Source organism: Anolis carolinensis, chromosome 1, assembly GCF_035594765.1.
Source record: "Anolis carolinensis isolate JA03-04 chromosome 1, rAnoCar3.1.pri, whole genome shotgun sequence".
Classification (NCBI taxonomy): Eukaryota; Metazoa; Chordata; class Lepidosauria; order Squamata; family Dactyloidae; genus Anolis; species Anolis carolinensis.
In genome coordinates this window covers 280,032,269-280,051,970 of record NC_085841.1, presented here as the reverse complement: position 1 = coordinate 280,051,970, position 19,702 = coordinate 280,032,269, and the positions used below count along the sequence as shown (strand labels likewise).

The 19,702-nt window shown below is 37.8% G+C and overlaps 1 protein-coding gene across 2 annotated transcripts; it reads left to right on the top strand.

Moving 5' to 3' along the window:
• Positions 1-1,472: 1,472 nt before the first annotated feature.
• On the top strand, positions 1,473-17,511 carry prrg4 (proline rich and Gla domain 4). 2 transcript variants are annotated; one of them, XM_003214697.4, is made up of 6 exons: positions 1,473-2,189; positions 2,892-3,004; positions 10,363-10,526; positions 13,371-13,419; positions 14,729-14,861; positions 16,664-17,511. In XM_003214697.4, exons 2-6 carry the CDS (start codon positions 2,902-2,904, stop codon positions 16,881-16,883), a joined length of 669 nt encoding a protein of 222 aa, XP_003214745.1. In that variant the 5' UTR covers positions 1,473-2,189; positions 2,892-2,901; the 3' UTR covers positions 16,884-17,511. The 2 variants fall into 2 exon arrangements, with proteins under 2 accessions (XP_003214745.1, XP_008104832.1); XM_008106625.3 differs by lacking the exon at positions 1,473-2,189 and adding an exon at positions 2,209-2,264.
• Positions 17,512-19,702: the final 2,191 nt, after the last annotated feature.

Below are 19,702 nucleotides of genomic sequence, written 5' to 3'. Positions count from 1 at the left end.
TTACTAACACAGGTTGAACTTGAAGCACTGTAAAAAATTTAGGGTGTTAGGTAAAGGTAAACATTTTCTCCTGACATTAAGTCCAGTCGTGTCCAACTCTGGGGGTTGGTGCTCATCTCCATTCTAAACCAAAGAGCCGGCATTGTCCGTAGACACCTCCTAAGTATTATGAATGCCCAATTTAACCACAACTACTAGTACAATATATCCTACTGAAAGAGTATAAAATACAAGGAGGGCAAAATACTGCAATGTGGCACCAGGTGTTAGGCATACACAAGGTTGAAATCCCTGTTCTAAAGCAAGCATTTCACATTATTAAAGAGACCAGCAGCTTTTTCCCATGCTAAGAATGGAACATAAAAGACAATTGTTATGAATTCCATTCTTTGTACACACCTGTCACACTGGACAACTGGATTACAATGGAATTTATTCAATACACAACTTCCACCTTGCCAGAGAGTGATGCATGAATGAATCATGCTCACTATATGGATGCCAACATAAATATTAAGTTATGATAATAGCGTTATCATTCCTTCAAACTGTTGCTTCTTCCAGCATATTCCTTTTTGGTAACATTAGTCTGTGTGCAGTCTTCAACTAGCTTAGTGACGACAAATGATCTCACAAACTACTGTAACAGCTTGATTAGCAGGGCCAGTTAACATCTCCCAACAAAGGATTCCCCCAGATAGGAAGCAACTAGGCTTTGAAGCTGCAAGGCTATCCGATGCTAGTCTGTTTGTGGCAAGTGTGAATGTTGCAATTGGCCACCTTGATTAGCATTGAATAGCTTCAAAGCTTGGCTGCTTCCTGCCTGGGGGAATCCTTTATTGGGAGGTGATTAGCTGGCCCTGATTGTTTCTTGACTGGAATTCTCCTGTTGTTGAGTGTTTTTTGCTAATCACCTCCCAACAAAGGATTTCCCCTGGCAGGAAGCACCCAAGCTTTGAAGCTGCAAGGCTATTCAATGCTAATCAAAGTGATCAATTGCAACATTCACACTTGACTCCAACAGAAAATAATAATAATAATAATAATAATAATAATAATAACAACTTTATTTTTATACCCCGCCTCTATCTCCCCAAAGGGGACTCTGGGCGGCTTACATGGGGCCAAGCCCGAATAAAACAATAGCAATATAAAACACAATAGACAAAGACACCCTGGACATTCTACAGATCTATAAACCCCACTCGCCTAATTTTCTACAGACCTCACAACCTCTGAGAATGCCTGCCATAGATGTGGGCGAAACGTCAGGAGAGAATGCTTCTGGAACATGGCCATACAGCATAGAAAACTCACAGCAACCCAGTGATTCCAGCCATGAAAATCTTCCACAACATCAAGAAGACTAAAGACCTGGCAAAACTACATAGAATCATAGAATAATAGTAGAGTTGGAAGAGACCTCATGGGCCATCTAGTCCAACCCCCTGCCAAGAAGCAGGAAATCGCATTCAAAGCACCCCCGACAGATGGCCATCCAGCCTCTGCTTAAAAGCCTCCAAGGAAGGAGCCTCCACCACAACCCCCATGACTCCATTGTAATGAGCCATTGCAGTTAAAAGTGCATTTAATTACACAACCAGGGTGTATCCACACGGTAGAATTAATACAGCTTGACCCCACTTCAACCGCCATGGCTCAATGCTATGGAATCATAGGAGTTGCAATTTGGTGAGGCACCGGCACTTTCTGGCAGAGAAGGCTAAAGAGGACAATGGTTCCATGGCAATGAAAAGTGAAGCCATGACAACTGAAGTGGTGTCAAACCGCTCTAACTCTGTTGTGTGGCCAGGAAAAAAAAGGAAACGATTCTCCAGCCCTGCCCCATTCAAGGCAGTTTGCTAGAATCTAGCTGGGTAAGAGCTTTTTCACTGCTCAATTTGTTATGCTGGGGAGTGGCATGCCCCTTTGGTGTGTCTCTCCCCCCTCCTCCTGCAAGCAAGAGAGGCTTAGCCCTGACTTGCCAAATATGGGACGTCCCTCCTTCGTTTTGGCTCCTTCCTCCGGCTTCTGGATCAAGGGCTGCTGCTGCTGCTTCTCTTGCAACACCCGGAATGCAAGTGGGTGGCTCCACAGGGCCGGGCTCCTAGGATCCCGGCTCCTTTTTCCCTCTCGGCCCAAAGGGATCTTGGGCTCGGAGGACCCCGGATCGGAGTAAATCCCAACAGGTAAGGCGGAGGAGGAAGAAGGAGCCCCTTCCCATCGGCCAAGGGGAGAAGAGAGGGACGAGCCACTGCAAAAGGGTGCATTTCTTTATTCCACTCACTCTGCTGGGTTAGAAGCCCATGAAGCTCACCAAAGTGGCTTTTGGGGGGGGGGGGTCCAATGTATGTTATGAGGAGGGGTTTTTAAAAGGGGGCGGAAACATTATTTAAAAATATGAGTGTCTGTGAGTCCTTAGCCATGCCTCTCTAAAGTATTTCTTGGGTCGACAGGGCCCACTCATCAGGAAATAAGGATTTCTATTGTGTCAGTGAGGACATGAGGTTTCTTCTCTGTAGCTCAGTGTAAGCAAAAACATTTGCCATAAGTCTGAAATTTTGTCAGCCAGACATCTTTCCTTCACCAAATTCCAAATGTGAAGAGAATGTGGAGACCCTAACAAGTATGGTCTCGTCCTTATCGCAGACAGCAAAGGTCTTTCCTTGTGATTGTCCTTAGTTTCAATTTCTGGGAACAATCAGTGTAATTACCCTTATGTAACCATGATGAGGTACATGCTAGACTGGTTTGGGGGAGGCTTAGCGCCTGTTTCTAATGAACCACTCATCCAAATGTCTTGTGAAAACTTGTGGCCCATGTTGACTGCAGTCAATCAGTCCGCTTTTAAAGTCTGTAAGTGACTAATATACTTACAATTCTCTCAACAGATTCTAGGTTATGTTATTTCTTTATGTGTTGCTGCTTCAGCTCCTGCAAACATTGCTTGCATTTCCTCAAGGTTGGAGACAGTCGAGGGAATCAAAACATGTGATGAAAGAGGGTAGGTTTCTTTTTATATAAGCAGCACCCTGTAAAACAAAACTCTTTTGTTTTCATCAGCTTATGTGCAGATTTCATCCTTCCTTCATTCTAAAGTGAATAATTTGGGTACTAATGCAAAAGATCCTTCAGTTGATATTTAAGAAGGGCACTCTCTCAGTCCCACCATCATCTCAAGTGTGGTTGGTGGGGACAAGAGAGAAAGAGAGAGGGGGCCTTCTCTGTGGTGGCTCCCTGGCTCTGGAATACCCTCCCAAAAGAGATTAGATTAGCCCCCCCCCCAACCCACCCTTCAATCCTTCCATTCCAACCTGAAAACATAGATGTTCAAACAGGCTTTTGACCTTGAGAAGGCTGAATGTGCCCATATGAAGTTGACACTTGGCACTTTGTGAATTGATGGCAGTTAATTTTATCTACTGTTGTTTTTAAAATTGTATTATTTTGATTTTATGCTATATGTGTTGACAGGGGTTGTTGTTATAATTTTATATGACCTGTTTATATACTTGTGTACCATTTTTACCTATTGTATGTTATATGTGCACCCTGGAGTGCCTTTGTAAGCCACCCCGAGTCCCTTCGGGGAGATGGTAGTGGAATATAAATAAAGTTTTTTTTAAAAAAATTATTATTACTCATAGAGTATGGATGTTGTATTGCAACATACACCCCATAGGGTATGAATATTGTATTGCAACATACACCCCAAAACTATGACCCGTTGCTTAAGATTTTAAACAGCACATCTTAGAGGATTTCTCAATGTCTGACATGTCTTACCCAAATAGTTTCACACAATCAGCACTGTACTGTAATACAAACTGTATCTGGAATTCGTTACTCATATTTAGCTATACCAGTTAGCTGGCAGTCTCCACCATCAATAATATTTGCAGTCTTCAATACCTCCTTTTTAGTCCCTCATCTTTCTTGATCCTGTCAAATGGATGGAGAATCTGTGTAAATGTCCCTGAGAGGTTTCTGTTCAACATCTCTGTGGCACAGTTGCAAGAAAACACCATTTTAATTCAGTCATCTACCTGTTAAAATAGATCAGATCAGCCAGTCCTTGGATTTTTCAGTTTTCCCAACATGCTTCAGCTTGACACACTCCAGTCCCCACCTAACCTAGCATTAGTTCACTCCCTTCAACACATACTCTGTTTTAGATGGTAAGTAAATGCTACTTTTAACCAGATCTTCTTGGGCCCCTCCTGACATGACACAAGTGACATCATTATCCTAGTGTCTCTTACGTAATGTTTAATTATTAGGTAAATGTGAACAGTGCCAAGGCATTTCAAGGGTTCACCGAGTTCTGCAGTATTGAATGCAAACATTCAAAATATTGGAGGAAATTGTAATACTGATTTTAACCTTCATGTTGTGAATATTCCAAATTAGAATAGACCACTAAATCATTTGTGGTTGTGTTCCTTCAAGTAATTTCTGACTTGTGGCGATCCTAAGGTTTTCTGGGTCTGAGAGCATGTGACTTGTCCAAGGTTGCTCAGTGGGTATCCATGGCTGTGTGGCCAATTGAACCATGGTGTTCAAAGTTGTAATCCAATGCTCAAACCACTACACCACGCAGGCTCTCTCTGAATCAGTACAATTTCCATAAATGTTGAGATAGTACAATTAGTCTACTCCCGGTGGGACTAGGAATTGTATGTTATGTCTTTATTTACTTCTTTTTTTTCTTGGTCTACCACAGCAGTGAGAATCATGTGGACCATTGCACACCTGGAAATAAACCTCAGCCAAACACAGAATTGATTGAATTCTGCTCAAAATGTTGTGTGCCCCTCCAACAAAAGCCCCAAGAGGTTAACAGAAGTGGCATAATGTGATATTACGTCTAGTGCATTGTGACACTCCAGAGCGGCCAACTGTCAAGTGATGAAGCTATTCAACCTCAGACTACCAGCTAATGATTTATTACTGAAAAGCCGTTTACAATAGTTGGGAATATCCAATGGGAAATCCTACCTGTGAGACCATTGCATTTCTATCAGTTGATCTTCTTTCCACCAGTAGTGTACTTTCCTAGTCTGTGTTTGCAGTTGTGTAGTTGCTTCAGAATAATTAGATTTTTATGTTAAATGTGTTGCTGGCCTTTGTGCGAATTAGAGAGTAAAAACATAATCCAGAACTATGATTCTGATTGCTGAAGACTTCAGCATCCAAAAAGCCAGCTGGACTGGCACTTCAACATATGGTGATATGACAGTGTTTGCTATCACACTTAAGATAGTAGGTGATTTTGCGAGGCCCATGTGGGTTGTGTGGCATATACAGCTTTATAGCCTTGAACAGAAAAATTAAGGAGATCAGGGAGCAAACAGGAGGTTGTTCTGGCTGCTACTCAATATCTGCTACCTGCTGCCTTATACTGTGTAATGATATGGTCAGTATGTGTTCATTTCAAATTTTATTTTATTTATAATATTTATTTATTTGCCACTTTTCCACTCACCAAAAGGCAATAAAAGTTGAAATAATTTCACATGCTTATATTATGCAAAATTAGAAACGAGGATATTCCAATACATTAAATAAAACTGGTCCTTATGATCTGCTTGGTTTTTAGAACTTTCTTGTTCTTGGTGTAACAAAAGAGTGGTTTTAATGGATCTACTCTATGCTATCTTTGGAGTTATTACTGTGTGAATGTGTTGCTGCTATTCATTCTTGAATTTCCTCCGTTTAATTATAAGAAGCACCCCCCCCAAATAATTTAGAATATATTTAGGCCATGTTATGTATCTGGAAATGGCAAGACTATTTTCTTTTTCAGATTTGTTAAGCATTCTGTTGTTTTTCTATTTTAAATATTGTTTTGGTATTTTAAAATACTGCAGCAGTAGGCCACATGCAATATATTCATTATTCAATATTAACTCACAGGATTTCCTGCCTAAACCTTTACAAGTCTTTGCAGGTTATAGTTTATAGAATCTTGTTATTACCTTTAATAATAATTTTAAGTGACCAAGTGATTTTAATAGACAGTGAAACAGATTCATTGTAGAAGTGTTTCCTCCGTACTTGGGAGACTCCCTGTGTATTGTAAAAGACTTCATGTTTCAAGTTAATTATAGAAATAGAAAACAATTAAAATTCCTGACAAGGACCTGGATCTCAAGATCTTCTACTAGGACATAGACTAGAAAAACTGTAAAACCTTTTTTAATGGATTTTTGGTTGTAAATCCAAACCAGGCCAAGATGTGGTAGTATTAATCATAAAATCCTCTCCAGAGCTATATCCACAGAATAAAGAAAAAGGAAATCCAGTTGCACCAGTGTGTGTAGGGTATATCTGTGCGTCCAAAAAATATTAAGGATGTGGTGTGTGAAGGTAAATAGGACATTGAAATCCTCATTTTCCTTCCAATAAACATCATGGATGTGGGAATCAAAGTTGTGGATACATATTAAAATATTAAATTATCCTCTTTCCCTATTTTTCTGTGTGTAGTGCATGGGTGGAAAGGAGTTCAATTATTTTACAGTATTCTGATATTCTGATAATTCTTTAATCATCCAGACTTCTTTACAGTGGAATATAGTCATAGCATGCTCAGCCATGGTGCTAGTAACTAGTCCTTATCCTGAGTACTTTAGCAATACAGGTGTAACTCCTGGGGATTACGGTACTTCTTTAACAGAAAATATTATGCCAGAAGTAGAAATAATACAGAAAAATCAAGAGAACAAAAGTAGTTTACCATGTGTTAGGAACCCCCCAACCCACCCACCCCCCCCTTTTTTTTTACATGTGAAATGAAGCAATCAAGTTGGTTACAACTTGTGTAAGTTAAAAAAAATTGAAGCTTCTAGAGACCCCCTGAAAATGTACATACCGAGACAATATTTTCTTTCACCTACCTTTTCTATTTATTTCCATTTTGTGGCCAGACTTACAGATCTATGTTTGTTTGGTTTTTTAACATGCTGGGGCCAGCTGGTGAGGCAGGTTTATCTGCTCTCATCTTTTCTCTCTTTTGTTTTGCATGTATGTTTCAGGAATTCTGGAGCTAGCCGAAACAGCCACACACGCTATATAAAAGTTGACTAAGCTTTGTTTACTGCAGACATGTATTAACTGAAGTATGCCTGTATTTAATGTGGTGGGAAAGGAAAGGAGCTTCTTGAAAGCCCCAAACAGGACGGCAAGGCCTTTCCTCTAGGCTACTTGGTTTTGTGAGCATGAAATTAGAGCTCCATTTGTATTTTATCTGATATTATTGCATTGTGAAAATGATGAAATTAGTTTCTATTTTAATGGGATTGTCTTTGCATGTAATGATACTATTTCATCCTCTCTTAATGCAGCTGCACATCCCAAAATATTTGTTGATCCTACAATAACAAACCAGTTCTAGCAGTTTCTATTTTTATCAGGAACAGATCTTTTGTAAAGTTACTGGGGTCTTAAATTGCCTATTCAGTTTCAAGTTATTTTACAATACTTTGCATTACAGGAGAGATCATTCATAGCAATGCAGACATACCTTGGTTAACAAAGCAGCCAAAAAGGAAGCTATTTTTTTACAAATACTTTTTATCCAGCCCATTTTCCACCTTTTCCTCCCTGTCCTTCGTAGTTTTTAGCAGCACTGTCATTGGGAGAGGGGTAGAAAAACATGAACTTTCAGTGGCAATTTGCAATAAACACTACAATAAAGCTTGAGTTGGCAAAGGATGGGATTCTCCTCTATCCAATTCTACTGTAGCTGTGTTTGCCTCCCCACAACAGAGAAGGCAAACAGCAACTACAGTACATCCAGAACCTCTTACTTAGAATATATCAGTAAAAGAGGGGCAGATAAGCCTGCCTCGCACCTACCCAACCATGATAACAAAGCATGAATCTATAGGTTTGGTTACAAAATCATGCAAAAATGAAGGCTACTGGAAGAAAACATTTCCCTGCGTGCATTTTAAAGAAACCTTAAAATGGGCTCTAAGAGATACAAAATATTTTTGTTTACTTATGCAAGGCTTACCTAACCTGCATTTCATGAGTGCATATTGTCAGTTCTGGAAAAGAAGTGTGGTGAAATACAGTATATCTTATTTCTGATGTAGGGAGCTATCCATATTATTATTATTTTGACTCTGATACCAAATCTTCTGCTGAAGAAGAAATGCAACTTTATTAATGGAAGTGTTGATGTATATATTAATGACAGGAGTATCCATTTTCCACTATACTTCTACAATTAGAATGCCAGTTGAGCCTTTCCAAAAGTCCAGAGCCTAAAAAATTCTAGCTTTTGTACATGGGTGCAGTAGAGTAGAAATTGTGGGAAGAATTTTAAAAAACAAGCCCTTTTTATTATAAAATAAATTAATAAATTATTTTTTTTATCTATAAAGAAGAACAAAAATAAAAAACAAGTCAGGGAAAGTAGAAGAAACTTAAATTGCAGAGGCTACTTTTTAAGCTGGATCTTACAACAGTAGGATAGCCAAGGTGATCTCAAATTCAGTAATTTCACTGTCAAAAAACCCTAGTGGCTGACTCTCATAACCTGCCATTTGAGGAAACTTTTTCCTTTAAAACTTAAAATGCCAGCATCTCAACCCAGTCATTGTCTCTCTGTTTTAGACAAATCCTTTAATTAGTTTCAGATTGCTGTCAATGACTTTTAACACTGAGAGGGCCTTATAACATATGTACTAAATAGTAATGAAGGGTACTGAGAAGCTGGAAGGTGTTCAGAACACAGAAACCAAGGTAATCCACAATCTATGAGGAGTGACATAGAGAATAGGGCATTTTTAACTTGAAGAATACAATGAATGGAGACATGATCTTTAAATATTGGAAGGGGTATCGTATAGAAGAAGTAACCTTGCTTTCCGTAGATCCAGAGACTGAAATGATAGATTCAAATTAGAAGAAAAGATATTTCACCTATGGTAAATAGAAAGGACCTCCTTTACCATAATCATAGAATCATAGAATAGCAGAGTTGGAAGAGACCTCACGGGCCATCCAGTCCAACCCCCTGCCAAGAAGCAGGAAATCGCATTCAAAGCACCCCCGACAGATGGCCATCCAGCCTCTGCTTAAAAGCCTCCAAGGAAGGAGCCTCCACCACAGCCCGGGGGAGAGAGTTCCACTGTCGAACAGCCCTCACAGTGAGGAAGTTCTTCCTGATGTTCAGGTGGAATCTCCTTTCCTGTAGTTTGAAGCCATTGTTCCGTATCCTAGTCTGCAGGGCAGCAGAAAACAAGCTTGCTCCCTCCTCCCTATGACTTCCCTTCATGTATTTGTACATGGCTATCATGTCTCCTCTCAGCCTTCTCTTCTGCAGGCTAAACATGCCAAGCTCTTTAAGCCGCTCCTCATAGGGCTTGTTCTCCAAACCCTTAATCATTTTAGTCGCCCTCCTCTGGACGCTTTCCAGCTTGTCAACATCTCCCTTCAACTGTGGTGCCCAGAATTGGACGCAGTATTCCAGGTGTGGTCTGACCAAGGCAGAATAGAGGGGGAGCATGACTTCCCTGGATCTAGACGCTATACCCCTATTTATGCAGGCCAGAATCCCGTTGGCTTTTTTAGCTACTGCATCACATTGTTGGCTCATGTTTAACTTGTTGTCCACGAGGACTCCAAGGTCTTTTTCGCACACACTGCTGTCAAGCCAGGCGTCCCCCATTCTGTATCTTTGATTTCCATTTTTTCTGCCGAAATGAAGTATCTTGCATTTGTCCCTGTTGAACTTCATTTTGTTAGTTTCGGCCCATCTCTCTAGTCTGTCAAGATCGTTTTGAATTCTGCTTCTGTCTTCTGGGGTGTTGGCTATCCCTCCCAGTTTGGTGTCGTCTGCAAACTTGATGATCGTGCCTTCTAACCCTTCGTCTAAGAGCTATTCAATAGTGGAATAGACTGCTTCGGAAGATAGTAGACTGGTTTTATTGCAAGTCTTAAATAGATATTGAGTGGGGTTTATTTGTGTGCATGGACTAGATGGCCATTAGTTGTCTTCCAACTTAAGAGTTTATGATTCTGACTCTTAGACCTATGTAATGCATCACAAAAATACTGTGTCGCAGCAATATGTATAAGCTATTAGAATCACATAGCTTCCTGTTATTACTTGTGCAAACATAGGAGGTGTGGAAAATGTATGCTTAGAATTTACATTTGAGAAGCTGCATATTTTCACTGACTTGTGTGACTTCTTCCATGTGGCTGTAGTTACAGGACTCAACTTGCTTTTTTCATGTTACTGTTAGGAACTCTAGGTTTTAAGACAACTTTCATCAGTGGTTATGCTACTTTTTAAAAAAATGTCATGGTCTTGTTTCTAATATAATATTGCTTTATTTTTGTTAGTGTTCATCTCAGCAGAAAAAGCTAATTTGTTCATTGGACGGCACCTTCTATACAACAGATTTGACTTTGAACTGTTCACTCCAGGAAATCTTGAAAGGGAATGTTATGAAGAACAATGTAATATTGAGGAAGCAAGAGAATTTTTTGATGATCCCGAAAAAACAGTAATGATTTTACCTATTTTTTACTTGTGAAAGAAACATGTCAAAGATCAATGCTGAAGATTAGTTTGGATGTATGTATTAAGTCATGTGCATTTGTATGGAATTGATATCCGTTTCTATTTCTACCATTCATATGGCCCTTTTCCGTTTGCCGTTTCCAGAAACGGGTACCTATCCAAATGAGCTTTTCTGTCCAAGGTCCGAAAAAACCAAAGATTTTTGAACCTTGGGTGGCAAAGCACCAGGGCCTGTAGATCCTGTCAGCCAGGGCCTACATCTGAGTGCGCGGTGCGCCTGGCACCCAGCACCCGGTGCTCAGCTGTAGGCCCTGCAAGCCATGGCCTGCCAGCCAGGTATATGAGTGCCAAGCACTCGGTGCTGAGCTGTAGGCCCTGGCTTGCAAAGCCAGCCCGGCCTACAAAGCATTGAGCGCTTGGCATTCAGCTGTAGGCCCTGCCAGTCTGGGCCTATAGCAGAGCACCCAGCATGCCGAAAATCAGCCAGCCACAATTTCTATTTTTTTCTGTTTCACTGATATGTCATTTCCAGAGAGGGGTATACCGATTCATGCTTTCCAAATGAATGGCACAAAACAAAAACACAAATTAAATAAATAAAACAAAATTCGGGCCCGTGACTAGTATGTATATCATTTAGCAACCTGTGCGCAACAGCCGATATTGTGTATTGGTCTTGGTAATTACAGGGTATGTTGCCTCCTATGTTAACTGAAAGCCACCTGTGTTTCTTTAATCATGTGAAATATTGCGCAATGATGGAAAGCAAAATTATATAGAACACTATTGAATAAGATAAAGTCACCACAAACAAATCAATATTCCTTCTTTAGGGATTTACTCCTTTTATTGACACTCTCTATAGGATTAGCATTTTTGATTTCCACATAATGGATGGGGGGAATAGAGTTGCTGATTGGGAATAACTGTACTGTTGCTCACTTTGTTGATGAACACAGTTTTTCTGGCATTAGAACATTGTGGCTGAAACTCACTTGCTTTCGCCTTTATTATAATCAACAAACCATAGAGCAGTAAAACAGTTATATGCATCTTAAGCACATGCACACAGAAGTTTAAACACTCCATGTTGGAAAATATAAACAAGCCATACTGGAATGAAACAGTAGAATATAATTACAGGCAGATAAATACAATTAAAAACAGCTTAATAAAATATATTTAAAATTCAATACAAAATGAATACAATTAAAACAGATCACATATATGAATTAAATATGTATTAAAACTCCATAGCCATATTACTGAAAAGCAAACTTTTGATATTCATCCAAGTCCTTAAAATATGACCCTTTTATAGCACTTCAAAACTTCACAACATCCTCTGTTACCTATTTTTGTATCTCCTAACAAATATATCAGATGCCATTCCAAAGATCTTCATGGGAACTTACTTGACAGAGGTGTAACGTGTAACTAGTTTTAGGTTATTATCCTTGTATAACATACAGTTAAAAAGTACATGAGATCAGGGTTCTACTAATCCTTCCAGACAAGGGCATACATGATCTTTATATTCAGTTAATTGAAAAATCAATTTAACCGATAAAATTGCACTGAATCTAACTTTGCTGAACATACTATGGATTTAACCAAGTCAAAATGTAATGTCTACAAAGCAGAAAATCGCCACCTTGAAAAAAGATGTCTGGATACAATAACTTAGTGGGTATGGTGTATTGCAGAATATGGAATTTATCTGGAATGGCCATAAAACCATGTGCTAGAAAGTTAGGGTGGTTGTCAAAATTATCATATCTTATTGTGGAGGGCAAGATTCAGAAACTGCAGCATTATTACAATTGTTCCAGTTTAAATCTTCAAAAAAATTTTTTTGCTATTTAAGGAAAAGTGGCACTTTTAAAAAGTTCTATTGAAGTGTATTTATTTGGGATTATTGTTACTAGCTGCATTTTCCTGATAGAATTTTGTCTTTCAGTTGAAATATATGAGTGTTGCACTACATGCCAAACAGGAACTGACAAAGGTGTTTCTTTTAAAATGTATATAACACAAAGCTTCAGCCATTAATCACACAGTATCGTATATGCTAAGGGTGAGGTTCTGCAACATCCAGTGAATAATGTGTGATTAGGCCACTAAACATACTTAAAATTAGAGTATATAATATTAACTTCGATAAACAAGTAGTTAAATTGTATTTTTATTTACAGTATAAGTAATAACTCTAAAGGCACCAAATCCCATTTGTTCTTGGAAGCTAAGAAGAGTGCTATAGGTTATATTTTGGAGGAAGGAGTTGGGAGAACCATCTCTCAGTATTCCTTGCCTAAGAAAAACCTTGTGAAATTCATGTGAAATTGCAATAAATTGTCTGATAACTTGAAGACACTTGTGTGTGCACAGTCACTAGTTGTACTAGTTGTGTTTCAATCTGGATTTAGACTTAAATAGAGTAGAACTATAAACTATGTGGTAATTAGGTACAGCAATATTTCTGTTAATTCAAATATTAACCACTGGATTTAAACCTCAGTTTTCAGATGTTATAATACATGGCAGTTACTAGTATTGGCAGTCAACGGTCTGCTTTTCTGCATTCATTATGCACATCTAACAACATATTGTCCCCTAATTTATATATTTTGAGGCTTGCAAAAAAGGAAAGTTAAAGAATATTGTCATAAATGCAGATTTTAACATCCTAATTCAAGTTCTATCCAGTGCAACTCTTGTAATTTCAGGAAAGATACATGCTTAAATGTTCGGGTGATGGGAGTTGGGCTTTGTGCTCCTGTCAAGGCTCTCAGGTGTTTTTTTTTTTGTTTTTGTTTTTTTGTCTTAGAAACGTTTTTGGGATGTATATACATCAACAGGCCTTGGGTCAAAAACAGGTAAGACAAAATCACAATAGATCTCACTTGCATTTTTGCTTTTTACATTACATATATTTATTATTATTATCTGCAGCCCTCTATTCAGAATTTAGTGCTATAAATTCACCCATAGGTTGGAAAATAGTAAGAGCTTTGTTTAACAAAAACCACTAAAGCAAGGGTGGGATATCTGGGATCCTTCATATTGTTTGTACTGTAGTTTTCATTCCCCCTTCCTTTTATCTATGCTAATTAGGGTTGCCAGGATCTGCAGTCTAGAAAGCTGTGTAGGGCCACCATTGCCCATCTTTGGCTTAATAAAATTGGTGGGAAGTAGAAGATCTGGCACTCTGACTAAATGCATTTAGATCACAAATACCACATGCCACATGCAAAGTCCATGTTATTTCTGTGATGACCATACAATAGAGGAGTCCCACAGAAAAGGTATGGAGTCACATTGTCTTGCACTGCTTTTCCTAAACTGAATTGAGCAATCGTGTCCGTATATGAATGGTTTGATGTGCAAAATACTGTGATTGAATATCTTTTCTTTTCATTGCTCTGCTGTAGCCATGGGAAATAACATGGTAATTTTTAATGGACCATCCCTATCCTGTCTTTTACAGTGTGTGACTTGGCTCAATAACATCAGAAGCATGGAATGCATAGCTTTCCAGATTTTCCTGAACAGCAACACCCCTCATCTAAGCTAAACATAGCCAGTGGTGAGGGATAATGAGAATTGCAACCCAAAACATCAAAAGGGCCACACAATCCTGATTTACCTAGAGCTGTTTGTATTGTTGGCATAAAATTGAAATATTTGTGCTAGCCATCCAGACCTCTGGTTATATTATGAGTTAATGTGAGGAAATCTTGTCTTGTTCATTTCCCATTACCTTGTTGTTTGATGCATTCCACAGATGGAGCCCAAGAGGCTCTGTTTGGTAAAGGTTGGGTCTTGAAGGGATAAGTATAATGTGTATCTAATTATTAGAACAGAGAGGGATACATAATATAAAAGTGTAATTCTCAACTTTTAACTTTTCAGACATTTTAGACTTGTACTCCTAGAGTTCCTGACTGTTAGCCATGGAAGCTGGGACTTCTAGGAAATGAAGTTCAAAACCTCTAGAGGGCCAACATTGAAACCTCTGCAATAAGAAAACATGTTCATATGAAGAAGTTGTATTCATGAATCTTTGAAATAAATTAGGAACATGAAAACTTTTACAAACCAGCTCAAATATTAAGTTTTGGATACTAGATAACAATGCACGATTTAAATACACATTAATTTAGACTGGGGTTTTTTTTTTTACAGATGGGTCAGCAGTAGAGAAGATGGATGTGATAGCACTTTTGACTGGACTAATTGCAATTGGAGTGCTACTGGTTATAACTGGATTACTTATTTATTATCTCTGCCAAAGAAGGTGCAAGCCAAGATTGACAGAGTAAGGAATTAAATATTGAAATTATTGTCCCTACTTTCATTGTGAGGTCTGCACTAATTGCTGCACTCCAATAGGTGTACATGTGTTTCCTGTGTTTGCCAATCATATCCCAATGGAATTTATACTGTGCAACAGTTGTATATATATAGAGGGATCTATTCATACTACTCAGTTATAGCACTATGAGCCCACTAGTTGCATCCTTTGGAATTAATGCACTTTTAATATTGGAGATTTGTGGAGCATAACATTTACGGAAGCAGTCCTGTTATGTTTTGTTTCCCTTTTAAAAAACAGATTATTTTAAAACAACATACAATGTTGTTTAGTTGACTGTCCATGATTTGATGTGTTTGTTATGTTTTTATGGCATTGAATATTTTCCCATTTTTGTTGTAAACCACCCTGAGTCCCTTTCGGGAAATAGGACAGGATAGAAATAAAGTTTATTTTTTTTACAGTGGGGAATATGCTCTCATCGAAACCGTAATTACCTGAAACTGTTAATAAGACCAAATGCCATTAAAGTGCTTGACTTCCAGTCCTAATATACCATAGAGTTGCAATGGAAGATCTAGATCAGTGGTTCTCAACTTGTGGGTCCCCAGATGTTTTGGCCTTCAACTCCTAGAAATCCTGGCAGTTGGTAAACTGCCTGGGATTTCTGGGAGTTGATGGCCAAAACATCTGGGGACCCACACATTAAGAACCATTGATCTAGAGATTCCTAGGGAGGCAGCCTAGGTCCTCTAGCACAGTTCTGGTAATTTCCTAGCTGCTAGAACCTAGCATTTCATTTCAGATTTTTCCATATGAAGGGGGAGGATTAGATTAGATTATAAAATGAGTATCCATACTGGGGGAGGGGGATGCTCAATCAAAATAGAAACTCTTACTTGTGGGGAAGACAAAGGATAAACTTTGCCCCAAAATAGTGTAGCTGCTAAAAGACTGTTGGGGTGTGGGAAGGTGAATATTTTAGTAATTGATGTCTATTATGGCATTGCTACACATGGACAAGGCTCATTTTGTAAAGCCTCCCATTTCAAGCAACCCATCCTGGTAACATTATATCTTTCACGATATCCAAAAGACTGCTTTCTCCCATATGAACCTACCCATACTTTTCGTACTTCACATGAAGCTCTTTCATATATTAAATTACCAGAAAAGGCTGGGACAAAAATTCAAGAAAAGGCCTTCTCTGTGAAATATCCTTGTGGGACTTTTTCCCTGAGGATGTTTAGAGTGTCCCTTTGTTCAATTTCAGGTGGACCAGAACAAAAACGATTTTCCTCTTTTTTTTAGGATCCCCTCTTTCTCTTAATTCTATCATGTTTTATCCTCCATCACTGATTTTTTAAATGGTTAATCTTTTAAAACAATGTAAAAATTCATTCTACAAATTTTTGATTTTAAATCGATTTGGTGCTGTTTGAGCTGAAATGCAACTTTATAAATAAATTCAAAACAGCAGCTCTGCTAGAACAAGCCACTCCACCAAGAAAGATCACTCTTCTCTTATGTGAGAATCAAAATGTTTCTGATTTGGATAAGAAAAAAAACCCTAACTTATGAAATTATATATCTTAAGACTCAGGTGCCTTAAGAAAGACACAGATGTCCAGGTTTTTGGGGTTTCTCTTGTCTAGAAAAAAAAATGATTTGGAGTATAGTACTTGGCCCACCACAGCTTTAAAAGGCTACTTAATATTGGCTTTTAAAAAACAGTTGCTGAATCTTCTTTAGGAGAAGAAAGCAGATAATAATGCCTTTTCATCAGAATTCTACTTTTATTTCAGGTACCCAAGCTGCAGGAGGCACCACTCCTCCATCATCTTTCAAAGACGTGAAGAATTCCCCTTAGCCTCTCTCTCCCCACATTCAGAGCATATAGGACTGCCCACTTATGAGCAAGCAGTGGCACTAAGAGGCAATCATGACGCCCCACCTCCACCATATCCAGGTCCTTTGGGAGGTTTTAAATTCTTCAAAAAATCCATTTCACATCCTGGTCCTTAATTAAAAAGCATGGCTTGTGAAGTGGTTGAGAATCACTCTTGTCTAAATGAAGATGTATTGCTGAAATGCTGCAGCATTGTGTTCACTGCAGGAGCCTTTCACAGTATGAAAGGGATATAGCTCTTCAGTATGCCTAAGAGGAAGTTGAATGTATCAGGTAAACAAGAAAACTGTCCTTCGTCAATGTTCTGATGGTTAAGGATGAAAGACGCCTTTTGTTATGCTTCTCTGTAGGTGCTAACTTGGCTCCCATGCATTTTGAGCCACTCACTGAATTGTTATGCCACTTTTCTTGTCTCTCAGGATCTATAGTTTCATTTTCAATTTTGAAGATGCATTTGTTGATCGTGGTTTTTAATTATGACTTTTAATCAGTAATATAATAGGAATGGCTATGTGGAATAAGAGCTCAATCTTTGCTCTCAACTCACAAGAAAAGGAAGAAATAGCAACTTGTTAACATTTCAGTACTCAAACTAAACAACTTTAAATCTACATTTCTTATGTTAAGTATTTATATCTTTTCCTCTTCAATGGTTTACCAGCAAAAAGCTGATATTGTACCCTGTGCAATTACGCTTTCTTTTCTGTTGTCTCTCGGTGCCCATTAAATTATAAATCTTAAGGATTAGACTTGTTTATTACTTTTTATGCTTGTGAATAAGAACTGCTTTATCAGACCAAAGATCCATTTCATTTTTGTCTCAAGCAATAGCTAGCCAGGAGAGGAGGAATGGTCATACTGTGAAGCGAAAGCATTTATTCACAAACTACTTCTACAAATCTTAGTCCATTATAGTATTGGAACAAATTGAATGTGAAGAATGAAAGTTAGTAGCCATCTTATTAAAAAAGCATATAAAAATCCTATTCAAAAATACAATTTAAACGATTTCAGCTATTTTAAAAATAAAATTGAGTATAATCCCAAAATGAAAATAATATGGAATCTTCAATTAATTATAGCATGCTAACTAGAATAATTGTACAGGCATATCACAGTTAATAAATCTTCTGACAAAGAAGTTCCTTTTTTATGAAGTATTTTATGTGCTCACATGGGGACCAAGCCCAGTACAGCATAAAATACAGTATAAAATGCATTTAAAACAAAAACATATATAACAAGAAAATAAAACAGCATATAAACGATAAAACATAGTCAACCAGAATCGAAGCACTGTTAGGGTATTCAATGAAGTAAGATAATAAAATATATATGTGTGCAGTCATTACAGTCTCTAGAGTTGGGCCAGATAAAAGTGAGCAGATAGGCGGAGACATTGGAGCAGCATGCCTATTCAGTCGAACGCACATTGAAATAGCCACACTGGAAAAAAGGGGATCCAACTAAAACCATGTGTGCCAGCATCCAACATGGATGGTAACCTGCAGCTGCATCCAGAATCCATTGCTGGGCATATGCAAATACCAAAACAAACATAAGTTGTGTGTGGGAGGTCAAATAGGCCTACTTCCCCAGCATGTTAAATGGCAAGATCTAAAACTATGATCACTAAAATGGAAATAATAAAAGTGGAGGCTAGTAAAAGAAAAATATACCTGAATGCATTTTGGAAGAAGGGTTCAAGTGGTCTCTAAAGGTTCAAAATGTTTTTGCTTACTTAGGGAGCAGCTATGCTGTAGAATTAATGCACTTCGGCACCATTTTAACTGCCATGGTTTAATACTTTGTAAAACTACAGGTCTCATTAATTCCTAGCATTGAGTTATGGAAGTTAAATTGGTATCAGACTGCATTAATTCTACACTGTAGATGCAGCCTTAGTCAAGGTGTACCTGACTTGGTTGTTTCAGACGTGCATATTATTATTGGATCAAAAGTTTGCTGAAGCATGTTGAATTCTTCCTTTTTTGTGGTGCAGAAACTTGCCTTTCTTCTTTCCATGTTATTTCTGCCTCTGATACCAAATGTTCTCTTAAATAATGTTCAATATACTTTATTAACTATATAATTACACAAAAAAGAAGAAAAGGGTTTTATAGAACAGAGCAAGATGGGAATAAGAATTAAGAATAAATTAAAATATTTGGGAATAATTATAACCAAGGATTTAAAAGAAATGGAAGAGGAAAATATAATAGCATTAAGGGATAAGGTTAAAAAGCAATTATTAGAATTTGAAAATTTAAATTTATCATGGTTTTGGAAAATTGCATTAATAAAAATGAAAATACTTCCAAGGATAAATTTTATATTTAGAATGCTACCACTCCAAAGAATTGAATAAATGGCAGCTAATGATAAATAATTATTGTAATGGTAATAAGAGAAATAGGATAAACAAACAATTATGGTACAGACCACAAAAGGAAGGATTAGCACTCCCAAATATAAAAACAATATTATGAAGCTAATAGATTAAGACTGGTTATTGAAGGAATGGTAAACAGGGACGATATAGAATGGTTAAAAATAGATTCTGAAGAAGTAGAGGAAGAAATTCGGAATATATTTTTAAAGGATTTCACAAGAAAGGAAATTAGGGAAATTGGAAACCCAATGTTAAAGAATGCATAAGACATATGGATTAAATATAAGAAAAAGTTAATACCAGAGGGTTCAAGAATAATTCCAGTTATAATGGAAAGGAAGTTCCCAAAAAAATTAAAAAATATAATGGATTAAGGGGAAAAAACATAGAGTGGAACAAAGAACGAAAAGATAAAGGAAGAATTTGGGGAAATAAAATTGACATGGTTCCATGGTGTTCAGCTAGAGCAATGGTATAAGAATTGGGTAAAAATTATTAAGAGGGGAAGGAACCTAACCAATTTGAATAAATAATACAAAATGG

Excerpts from the sequence above, each read along its gene's own strand:
- prrg4 (XM_003214697.4), top strand. The coding sequence starts at position 2,902 with ATGTTATTTCTTTATGTGTTGCTGCTTCAGCTCCTGCAAACATTGCTT. Across the intron at positions 3,005-10,362 it reads AAAACATGTGATGAAAGAGG|TGTTCATCTCAGCAGAAAAA; the intron begins GTAGGTTTCTTT and ends TATTTTTGTTAG. Across the intron at positions 10,527-13,370 it reads TTGATGATCCCGAAAAAACA|AAACGTTTTTGGGATGTATA; the intron begins GTAATGATTTTA and ends TTTTTGTCTTAG.